The following is a 12,091-nucleotide window of genomic DNA, read 5'->3' on the forward strand; positions in this document are numbered from 1 at the left end:
AAGCAATGCTGATTGGTACAGGCCCCTGCCCAGTGAACATCTCCACTGGCTTTTCTGCCTGACCCCCACTCCCAACACTGCCCCCATTTATGAGGAGGGAAGACTAGGCCGGGTGGGTTGGAATCTGTTGTGAATGCTAAAGGACAAGACATCTCACACCTGTCTAGGGTCAGACTGAGCCACATTTAATTTGGTTTAGAAAAGAGATAGCCCTGCTCATGACCTCTGGAGAAGGGAGCTCTGTACCTAAGGAGGGTCTCTCCAGTGACCACTTAGCCCACGCTGTTAGGGAACGGGGAGATAGGAACGCGCGCCTAAAGCATAAGTAAGGTTCAGGAAGGGCTAAGGGAAGGAGGTAGACCATGCGGAGGCGGGGCTGGGGTGGGGTACGGTGCGGGACACGTTCCTCCTCCACCTCCCCACCCCCGCTTCAGAGCCCCACCTCGGGGAGGGTTGAGGAGGTCAGACAAGGTTTTCTCTAGGCAATTGCTTTGATTGGGCAGGATCTGCACGTGATCATCTTGGAACCAATCGAGGCGCCCCGCAGCGGAGCGCAGTGATTGGATCAGGCCTCTTCTGCCATTCCATACTGCCTGCTGAGTCCCACCCTCTTCATTTGGCACCTTTCCACCGGTGGCCGGTCTGAACTGGGCTTGGTCGTGGGTACCCCTCCTCCGCACCTGCAGGAGCCCTGCCATGTTGCCCCGCTGCCCCTTTGCCCTGGCTCTCTTTCAGAACTGAAGACCTGAGAGCAGCCAGTGTCCAAAACGAGTGGACAGGTGGCGCAGACCCAGGGATCCTTGGTCCCGCTGGTTTCGTGGTGGACAGCAGGATTTGTCTAGCTGCGGATTAGCAGGGGTAGACAAAATGGTCCTTAATTGCAGGTCTTTTTAGTTTTTCTGGAATGCTTTGATGGTTAGGTAGCTTGTGATTGAAAACAGCGCTGTCTCTCAGTATTCGAAAGTGGAGCTCAGGTCAGAGCAGATATCTGCCTGGCTGCCGGAGCTAGCTTCCTGCAGATACCAGGGAGAAACTGGAGGTAAAATCAGCCAAAAGTGTTCAGGATATGTCAACATCCAATGTCTGGGGCTAGGCTTGCAGGTGGAGGTTTTGTAAGAACATCATGCCCTGCAGCTTCAGGGCAGCTTTCCCCTGGCCCTGGTGCCTGTCGCTCAGCTTGGAATACGCACACTCCATGCACACACAAGCACACGCATGGAGAATGCCCACATGGCTCCTGCCTCCCATCCTCTTGATCTCATATGTGTCACTCCTCTGAAAGCCACCACATCACTCATGAATAGCATTTCCAGATCCCATCACTCCATACCCATTTTTCTTCAAGCAGAAATCACTAATTACAGTGTATATTTAACACTTCTCCCATGACATACGCATGCACATACACAACTACAAGAGAAGGGAACGCAATTATTCCAGGCCCTAGAAGATATTATAACCAACCAAGATCTAACCTATCAGTCTTTGGGTGACCAACTGATCAAGTCCTCCAACAGCTAAAACATTCAGATCATTATTTAGGTCCAAGAGGAATCCAGATGGCTGTGAGGTGGTGTACCAGATGACAGATGGGTAGACTGATCGGTGCCCTTATAAGAACATCCATTCTGAGTGACAGCATTCAGCAAAGCTCCAGAGAGTCTAGAGCCAGAGATTAGGGTGTTAAGTACACCTCCAGGAAAAAGAAGTAGCCGCTGCCCCAGCAGGTAGGATGTTATCTGGATAATTCGGTGGTGCCTGGGGGTAGGTCCACAGAAGCAGTGGTAGGGCTTGGGTGGGCCTCTTCCTCCAGAGATAGTGAGGGGCATGAGAGATACTTCTCCTGTACTTGGAGGAGAGCAGGATCCCTCTAAATCATCCCCACTTCTCTCTTCATCTCCACCCACCCCTGCAAGTAAGAGTGAGACATGTGTAGCCTTTCTGCTCAGACTAGCAGGTTTTGCTGGATGGAATTTCTACAATTGCTGTCTCCTAGAAGAGAGGTGCCCCAAAAGGGAGATGAACAAGGGCTCTTCAAGGACAGCTGTGGCCACAGTACCTCGGGTTGGGCTAAGCGTGGGACAAATTGGGATTGCAGATCCACAGTATGAGATAGGTGGACTACTCTCTGGACTTGGGTCTGATAAAATATGCCAGGACAGAGAGCTGGCAAGTCCTGTGAGCACCTCCTCCCATTCGGCAGAGTTGGCAGTGATCCCAAAAGGTGTACTGGTGCTACAGGGAATGAGGACCGCACTGGGCTGGGCAGGGGAACAGAGCTATGGAAATCCTGGTGGGCCCAGACCTGGGAAACAGTATAGTCTGGATTTACCAGAGCCTGGCAGAACTGTGAGGAAGAAAGGTTGTGTAAACTGGAGGCTCACCCTGGGCACTGGGGTCCTGAAGGGACAACTTTGCCCTCTGGAGAATAAGTTGGATCAGTAAATCTGAGTCAGGACCTATGGGACACTCTGTATTTGTCTCCAATGTGAGGGAAGCCTTCCCTCCCCCGGGGAGAACGGGAGTCTTAGAAGGAATAGCCACACGGTGTGAAATCACTGTTTATTGGCTGTGATTCCCTCAGAGAGAACATGTGAGGCCTCTGACATGCAGGAGGTGCAGGCACAAGGACAGACAGACAGGTAACACATGGGCTATACTAAGCGCTGCGGCCCGGTGCCCCATGCGCTAGGAACAGGATGCAGGGTTAACTCAAGAGAAGGCCATCTGCTCAGAGCTGGCTTTTCAATTCATGAAAACCAGCCAGAGGTGCAGAGAGAGGCCCAAGTGAGCAAGGTATTGTGGGCCGAGCATGCTTCATCTCTTTGGGCAGAGGGCGTTCTGATTAGTATTGCAGTCTAATTGTTATGGCTTCTCTAAAGAGCTATGTAAGGTCATGAAGGTCAATGCCAAGCCACACACCTGGCCCAAAACTCATGGACACTTAATGCAGTTTTAATGTGGACAGGAAGGGTCGGGAAGACCAGGCTGGCCTTTCTGTCAAGATAAAACTTATCAAATACAGACCTCATTTACCTGAGATTCAACATATTATGATGTAAATTAAACAAATATGAAGAACAATGGCTGCTGGCTGGGCAAAGGGGAGTAGCTGGGTCATATTGCCCTTGGGCCACGCACAGAACAAAACACCACAGCCCGAGCCCAGGAGCTTGCATTTGTGGGCCACTGTCAGCCCTTCAAAGGGGGAATAGTGGAGAGGGTGAGACACCGAATCCTGTGGCCCTCTGTCTGTTTTGCACATGGATCCCCAGAACCCTGGGCTTTTAGGGAGTGGGGTATTTTGAAGGTAGGTGTCTAGTGGTAAAGCCAGGAGTTCCTTAGGAGACTGCCTGTCCTCCATGAAGAGAACAGGAGGCCACCAGGGAAGAGATGGGACTCTGGAAAGTGTGCATTACAGAGGATGTCAAGGGACCCACCCATACGCAATCTATTGCTTTGTTTCCCCTGGCTGTGGCATTCTTAAGAAGCCAAACCTTGCAGAGCAACAGAGAAAGAGACAGCTGGACAAAATATGCAAGGGCCGCCGGTGAAGACTGGGGTGTTACCGCACAGACAGGAAGACAGAGTGAATGGTCCAGCAGGTCCAACAAGTCTAGAAACTGGGGCAATGGGCTCAGGGAAGGGCTGGGGCCCCCAGGCACCCACAGCTCATTCCCCAAGTCCCACCCCACTATGGCTGTGCTCCTGAGTTTAGGCCCTGACTGGTGGCCACCCATGGAGGGATGGCACCCCAGGGGTGGTCAGGGCTGGCCCTCGGGGCCTGACCTTGGGCAGGCTCAGTGGGAATGGTGAACTCAAGATTGGTAAGGAGGGGTCCAACCACCCAAAGGCAAGGATGCACAGCATAGGGGCCTGAGGGTCACACCCTTGCCTGGTGGGGTCAATGATGGCAGTGCGGGGAGGGGTGGCCAGAGGCTCCCGAGGCGCGAGGGGGCATGGGCAGGATAGATCTAGGACTATGGCTTATTTTTGCAGGGGGGAGGACTGCATCTGCTCCCAACATCCCTTGTAGGGGGGGCTCCGAGGGGGTCTGTACAGTGGGCGGGGCTCCTGGCGCTGACACAGTATCATTATTTCTTGAACATGTCCTGCAGTGGCCCAGGCAGGTACTTGATGACAGTGTCCAGGATGCTCTCATCTTCTTCCTCCGGCTCATCTCCGCAGCCTGGTGGGATAGCCTTCTTGGGTCGAGTCAGACTGCCTTCTGAGTTGGCTTCCATGGCTGCCTGGGCCTCTGCCTCGCGCTCCTCCTTCTTCTTGATGCCATACTGTGAAGGAAAGGGTAGTCAAGGCAGGGCTTGCATACTTCTCTCCCCAGCCTCCAGTCTGGGTGGCATTGATGCAACACCCAGAGAGGCCAGGTCCTTTCTGCACTGGAGAAACCAACCAGGAACCCCAAAAGGTGTACTTATGGCTGAGGGAGACTCCAGCTGAGTCCCAGGCCCATCCTATTCACCAGGGCTCCAGAAGTGATCCCACCCAGGTTTTGGAAGACCACATAGAAAATGGGACAATTAAGAGGTGCCGGAAGAACACCTGGCGTGGCTGGAGAGATGGCTCAGCAGTTACGAGCACTTGCTGCTCTCCTGGACCTGAGTTTTGATCCCCAGCACCAGTGTCAGGCAGTTCATAACTATCTGTAACTGCAGCTCTAAGGAATTTGAAGCCTCTGGCCCCTTTAAGTACCTGCACTTACCTATGTACCTACACATACCTACAATGTAGACACATAACCCTACACATAATTAAAAACAATAAAAATAAATATTAAATATTAAAGAATAAAAGAATTTGGGTATGCTACAAGGGAGGAACTGGAGTAGCAGGAGGATGGGGAAAAACACAAATCATACTTTGTTTATAACGGCATCTAACATATTATATAATAATTTAAAAAAACAAAAACATTTAAAAAAAATGGTGCATGAGACCACAGAGGTAGGAAGAGGCTGCTTACTAGGGTTCCCTGGTGGAGACTATCCTGGGACCCCACCCACTCACACCCACACCCACATCACTAATCCTGGCTCAATTTCCAGTCCCTTTTACTGCGGACCACTCTTCCTGAAAGCCTGAAAGCATGTAAACCCTACAAACGCACACCTTTGTTTCTCCTGCTTATAAGGGAACACAGCCACTCCTGACTTATCTATTTCCCCACCAGCCTCTACCCAAAAAATCATATAATCTGTTTCCATATGGGGATCTGCCTGGTGCTCATCCTCTACTAAAGGCACTTTTATTCTCTCCTGGTGGATTCCACTGTGGCGGAGGAAACAGCCAAATTCAGTCAAGACCAGAGGACACCAAGTAATAAAGGGAGCTCATTTCTTCTTCTTTGATCATCCCTCCATCCCTTAACAGAACTGAGAATATAGGCCTTGATGACCAGTAAAGCATGGCAGAGAACGTCATTTTCCCCAGTACCTTCCAGTACAAGACAGAGAAGTGATAGGTCAGCTTATATGAAAGGCAAACAGCACATGAAAAGTCCTCCCCACAGCTTCAACCTAGCATGGGCCCTACTGCAGGCCACCTACTGGGAAAACCTTACCTACACAGGCAGAGCCCCTGTGGTACAGAAGAGGAGCATGTGGCTCAGTGTTCTATGGGGTAGTATGTGAGCCAGAAGAAACATCTCCAGAAACAAGGTCAGGTCATAGCAACTTCCAGCCAGGGCAAGAGCAGCAGGCATAGGCCAAGTGAGGTCTATGGGCAATCTGAGAGGCTGAGCTGCCTAAGGCTACACTTGGGAACAAGTGTGTGATCAGAGGCATGTGTAACTATTGCTTTGGTTCATTTTTCCTGAAGGCTAGTCTGTCCACTAAAGTTCAAGGTCATTTTGAGGCTACAACCACTTTGAGCTCTATCTTAGGGAAAACCATGGTTATTCTGCCAGAGAATGCCATTCAGGCTACACCTCATAGCTAGACTCCACTGGTGTGGCCTGTTATGATCTTCTGGATTCCACTGATAAATGCCAGCTTAACCCAGGCCAGGTACTCATTATGTCAGGTGTGCAGAAGCATCAGTCCAAGGACAGGACCACAGGAGGTGTCAGTCAGGTGTATTAGAAAGCACACTCCAAGTAGCTTCCAGGGCCAGGTGAAGACTGGGGACTGGGTAAAGAAAGTCTGATATATAGGAGGTAACAGAAGACCTAAGAACATTGTTAAGAAAAAGCCTATAGTGGCTATCAGTGGTAAGAGCCAGTAGTTCTAGCTGGCATGTGCCTGCACACCTTCCATCATCATACAGGCTGAGAGAGCCTAAGTGAGTGCAGAAATGTGGGGGCTAAAACATGTCAGCGCTACACCTGGGCCTTGTCTCTTTACCAGAAGGAAAGTTCTGGCTCAACAAACAGTTCACTGAGGGTGGCTGGAAGTGGGCACAAATCAGGTAGTACATATGAAAACCTGAAGGTGTGTGTGCAAATCTTGTTGGGTGCACAAACAAGTGGCAGAAATATAATTTGGATGGTGGGTCAGCAAATCAAGTACCTGCTTAGATGACTTCCCCCCAATGAATATGGATACTTCTCCAGGAAACACCCCACCTCTTAAGACAATCCTGAATGGCCATGCCCAGTTCTTTATATAGGTTATCTGGGGTCTCACATCATATGGATATGAAAATTGGCCCCATTCTCAGTCTCTTCCTGTCACTGAAGAGCCTTGGAACATCATTCAGCCTTTCAACTTCTGACCCGGGGTACACATAGCCTAGGGAAGGTTGGGGATCCAGTTATAGTGAGTAGCAGGTGTGGTGGTATTGTGTTCCCCAAAATATTGTGCACCCTAATAAACTTATCTGGGGTCAGAGACAGAACAGCCACTAGATACAAAGGCTGGAAAATGGTGGCACTCACACCTTTAATCCTAGCATTCTAGAGGTAGAAATCTCTCTGGATCTCTGTGAGTTCAAGTCCACGTTGGAAACAGCCAGGCATGGTGACACACGCCTTTAATCCCAAGAAGTGATGGCAAAACCAGAAAGATATATAAGGCGCGAAGACCAGTAACTAGAAGCATTTGGCTGGTTAAGCTTTTAGGTTTTGAGCAGCACAGTTCAGCTGAGATCCATTCGGATATGAGGATACAGAGGCTTCCAGTCTGAGGAAACAAGATCAGCTGAGAAGTTAGCTGTGGCTTGTTCTGTCTCTCTGATCTTCCAATGTTCACCCCAATACTTGGCTCCGGGTTTGTTTTATTAATAAACACTCTTTAAGATTCATGCTTCAAGCAGGAGCTGTCCAGTGAGGGCTTAAAAGTCATACCGACGGCAGAATTTATTCCTTATGGGAAGCTGGGAAGGTGGAGCACCAGCAGCAAACACCCGAGAGTCAGGACTGTTAGAGTCCTGTGATGCAGCCAGTGGGTGTCTGGAAGCATGACAGCCCTGTACCACCCTGTCCAGTCCAGGCTGAGCGAGGATGGAGCCCAGATTGTCTGGGTATGCCTGAGGCTTTGACTCCAACTTTCTCCTCTTGGGTCTGCCCTTCTCATCTGTACCAGTGGGCCCTACTTTCAGGGGTTCATTTGAATGTTCTCCATTTCTTTTCCATAATCAGCCTGGCACAGGCTGTTGAACTTTCTAAAGCAGTAGTTCTTGACCTTCTAATGCTCCTAATGCTATGACCCTTTATTATAGTTCCTCATGTTGTGGTGATCCCCAACAATAAAATTATTTTAATTGCTACTTCATAACTAATTTTGCTACTGTTATGCATTGTAATGTAAACATCTGTGTTTTCTGATGGTCTTAAGTGACCTCTGTGAAAGGGTCATTCGACCCCCAAAGGGGTTGCAACTGACAGGTTGGGAACTGATGTTCTGAAGAATGAATTTCTTCACAATTTCCAGGAAAATATGTGAAAACAGAGAAGTGGAGAAGGTACCCTGTAGGGTCTTCCTTGAATCCTTTTTTTTTTTTTTTTTTTTATAAAAACCATGAGAGGTCAAAGCCTATGTGGGTAGGATGGTATCTGGCAGGGCTTCCTTGGGGCGGGGACTGAGCCAGGCACAGGACTCCCTTGTATCCAAAACCCAGACCCACCCCTGGACTTTCCAGAGCCACTGCATACCTAGGCATCTAACATAGCACCCTACCCAAAACTTGCTCTGCTCTTCTTGGATAGCTATTCCCTCTAAGCTCTACCTAGGGAGGGACCTCTGTGACTCAGCTCTCTCTTGCTTCTCTGTCCCTCCCTCTAAACTGTTTCTCTCTCAGAATTACTGTCTGTTTGTCTAACTCTCCATCTCTCTATTTCTCATGTCCATCCTCTTCCTTCCATATTACAGTTAATTTAGGGGTCTGCCACCATGTTGCTCACATGATCAATAGCACATCTTGCTAACCACGATCAGTAACTCACTGGCTATGGAAGGTAGGGTCAAAGCAAAATGAGCAGGCACTTTCTATAGGACCCAGGAAACTGTCCAGTGGCAGTGCTCCAAGGCAGGTGTCAGGTGCATAGCCCAGACCCCATAAATAGCACACTGCACCAAGTGTGGGGTGAGGGTATGTTGGGACTTTGAGGGCAGAACATAGGTGGAGAGGGGAGGCCAGCCAGCCATTTAGCCCAATGTACCCAGACACCTAATGGCTATCTCCCTCTACCCACCTTTAGGGAAAGCTTTCCTTTCCCATGAGTCCCAAAGATCTGCCCCAACCACTGACATGTCAACAGAGAACCTGATGTGGATGCACAGGCAGGAAAGGGGCCTAGAACCTGGGCTGTCCATTCTCCAGCCTAGCATCTCACCAAGTTCAGGACTGGAGGATTATGTGACCCACTTCCTGCTTCTCACCCACCCAAGCCTGCTAAGCCACCCCACAAAGCCAGGAAGGATCTAGATGACATGTTCTCACGGCCTGGAGCCTTTCTTCTGTGTGGGCAATAACTGTCTCCACTGTGCACCTGGCCTGTAAGCAGAGGTCACACAATGACCTCTGTGACCATGGCTCTGCCCTCCCCAGCAACTAGAGGCACAGGACAGGAGCCAGGGCTCCACTGCGGTGTCTTCCCACTGGCTTCTAGTATCAGTTGCACACTGATAAGCAGGCAACCACTTTGTCAGGGTTCTGCCCAGCCTTTATTAGTGTATGAGCTACAGTAAAGACTGAGGGAGGAGTGGGCAGAGGCCATCCTCTTGAAAGATGAGGGTGTACATGGGTCTCAATTCAGCATTCCACATGGGGCCTCAGTTTTTCTACCATGAATAGGCACAGTGCTCTCTGGCTGCCCCACCCATGGGAGACAGTCAGAGGGGTGACTGAGAACAGGGAGGCTGCCACCCATCCACCATGTGTGAGTCTAGGAAGCAAAGGTAAAGGGAAACCTCTGGCCCTGATTTTCCTGACCCACCAAGACTTCCTGCTCAACCAATCCCCATCCCTCTCTCAGAGCCTTCTTCTGGGCAGGGGCCAAAACTCCAGGAGAGCAACCATTCCTGACATGAGCCTTCAGAATGACCCCCATCCAGATGTGAATATATATAGCCCCACAACAGTCCAGTTTCCAAGGTTTTAATCCCTAAATGAGTAAAAGGGGAGCTGTTAGTCGATGCGGAGGAAGGAGGCTGCTGCCCCTGGTGGGGTCACTACCAACAGCTCCTCCCTGCACCGACAGCTGCCCACCTTGTCTCGTATGCCCTGCCGCATGACCTCACGTTCTGCCTCCATCTTGGCATACTTCGCTTTGCGCTCCTCCTCTGCCTGCCGCAGCGCTTCCTGCCGCTCCTCTTCCTTCTTGGCAGCATCAGGGTCCTTCTCCTCATCACCCCCAAGCATTTTTCCCATGTCCTTGGTGGCCCCTAGGAACAACAGCAGAGGTCAAGCAGTAGCATTCACAGTTCCCAGAGTTTCTGCTGGCCATGGGTCCAGTGCTGCCCACCCTTTGAGGGAAACAGTGGATGTGCTGGCTTCTGTGTGTGCACTCACTTGTAAATATATGTGTGAGTGGTTGTGTTGTAGTTGCATGTTCATATCTGTGTATCTTTTTATGTGTGTATGACCATGTTACTGCATATGTGTGATTGAGAGCACTGATGTGTCTGCTCACTCATGTGCTCCTGAGAGGCAGGCGTGTGTCTTCCCTGAGGCTTGTGTCTGGCAGAGGATTGGGCACTGGAAAGTGGTGGAAGGAAAATCCAGATGTGCAGATACATGGATAATGAGCAGGCAGGGGACAGATGTCTGGTGGGCAGTACTGGTCACTAAAGTAGGCAACAGGCGTGCACCCATGACCCAGACTGCAGACACTGCCTGTCTTCAGCACCAAGGCCCTAATTGCCCCCATGCTAGGCACCACTTTGCTCATGAGTTCCTGAGTCACAGGCCCTACAGAAACCACCCCAAATGCCTTAGTTTAGCCCATAAGACAGAGGCTGTAATTACATTCTAAAGAACGGCCCAATGTGCGATCCTCAGGCGGTTGCACTCAGATACTGTGTCCCCTGGGATGGGGACCTGGCAAGCCACACAAGACCTCAGTGTGGGTGCTGGTTCGCTGGTTTTTGTGTCTCTGGAGTACCTGCCAACCCCATGCACCATGACAAGCAAGAGCAAAGCCAGCTGTCCTCTCTCCTCTGCATGATGTCCTCAAGATATTTTGGCTGCCTGAAACTCTACCACAGGTGATAGGGTGTGAAGAGACTGAAGACATTGTTGCTGCTTTCAGGTGGAGACAAGAAAATCAACTTGAAATAGGCATTTGCTGACAGAACAGATCTTGAATCTTACTGAAAATTATGAGCTTCTTGGTCAGTTTTCAGCAGCATCAGAAACTTGCAAAGAAGATTCTGAGTCAGTGACTCAAGGAAAGTTTTCCAGGTAAGTCACTGGAATCTCTCTGCCTCTAGCACAGCTGTCTCTAGCAGGTGTTGGGGCAGGCAAGGACAAACCTTGCAATCCTGACTGCTTTCATGTAAATTTTATTCCCTACTAGAACAAGCTAATTTACACTTACGTGAGAGAGACCTATAATTATTTCTTCCTCCGAGAAGGTGCTGGCATTCTAAAACAACTAGAACTAAATCTGGTGTCTACTCCTAGACCAGTGGTTCTCAACCTGTGGGTCACCAACCCCTTTGGGGGGTCAAATGACCCTTTTACAGGGGTCGCTAAGACCATCGCAAAACACAGATATTTACATTACAATTCATAACAGTAGCAAAATTACAGTTATGAAGTAGCAATGAACACAATTTTATGGTTGCGAGTCACTACAACATGAGGAACTGGTATGTACTGAAGGTTCGCAGCATTAGGAAGGTTGAGAACCATTGCCCTAGAGGAAGATGAACAGTGGCTGGAGTGTAACAGTGAGGGCTGTGTAGCTTGTAGCTGCCTGTTTAGGCCTGTCCCACATACCACCCATCACACAGACTGCAATCTCCATTTTACTGAATGCCATCTATGCGCTACTATGGAGCTGTGTGCCTGTTGGGCCTTCCCTAGACCTTCCTATATGCCAGAGATTCCTGGCTGGGCTCTGGGCTCTGAAGGAAGATCTATTTTTGTTATGAGCCTTCAGACTGTGGAGGCAGCTCTGGAAGGCTGGGTGACCCCAGGCTGTGACGCAGCACATAGTGACATTCACACACCCATATTGACAAGTGCATGTGTGTACACACATACATGGATGAGAAAGGTTTTAACAAGTACAGATTGGCTATACAAGTGCTGGATACAGTGTACAAACAGCAGCACATACTGGTGGGAATGCAGATGGCACAGGAGTTGGAGGTCAGTGGGTCAATGTCAGTTTGCTCTCTCTCTGCCTTTTTCCTCCCAGCACTTCACTCATGCTAGACAAGCACTCTGCCATCGAACTGTTAGTTTCTCACAGTGTTAAATACACCCATAATGTGATTCAAAAAAGTATAGTCCCAAGTATTTACCCAACAGAGATAAAGCAAGTTCACATGAATTCTGGGACAAAAACGTTACGGCAGTTTTATCTGTAATAGTAAAAATCAAAATAACTTATCTGTCCATCAGCAGGCAAATGGGCAAGTAAACCATGGAACCTGCAGGTCAGGAGCAGAGTGCTGCTCAACAGTGA

General features: G+C 49.7%; 1 protein-coding gene across 1 annotated transcript; it reads right to left on the minus strand.

The window, feature by feature from the left end:
* Window positions 1-4,047: 4,047 nt before the first annotated feature.
* On the minus strand, window positions 4,048-11,440 carry Cplx1 (complexin 1). Its single transcript, XM_059274787.1, has 3 exons — window positions 11,398-11,440; window positions 9,664-9,839; window positions 4,048-4,292 (listed from the first exon to the last, which is right to left on the minus strand). Exons 1-3 carry the CDS (start codon window positions 11,438-11,440, stop codon window positions 4,095-4,097), a joined length of 417 nt encoding a protein of 138 aa, XP_059130770.1. The 3' UTR covers window positions 4,048-4,094.
* Between the last annotated feature and the right edge of the window lie 651 nt (window positions 11,441-12,091).

Source organism: Peromyscus eremicus, chromosome 10 (assembly GCF_949786415.1).
Source record: "Peromyscus eremicus chromosome 10, PerEre_H2_v1, whole genome shotgun sequence".
Lineage (NCBI taxonomy): Eukaryota > Metazoa > Chordata > Mammalia > Rodentia > Cricetidae > Peromyscus > Peromyscus eremicus.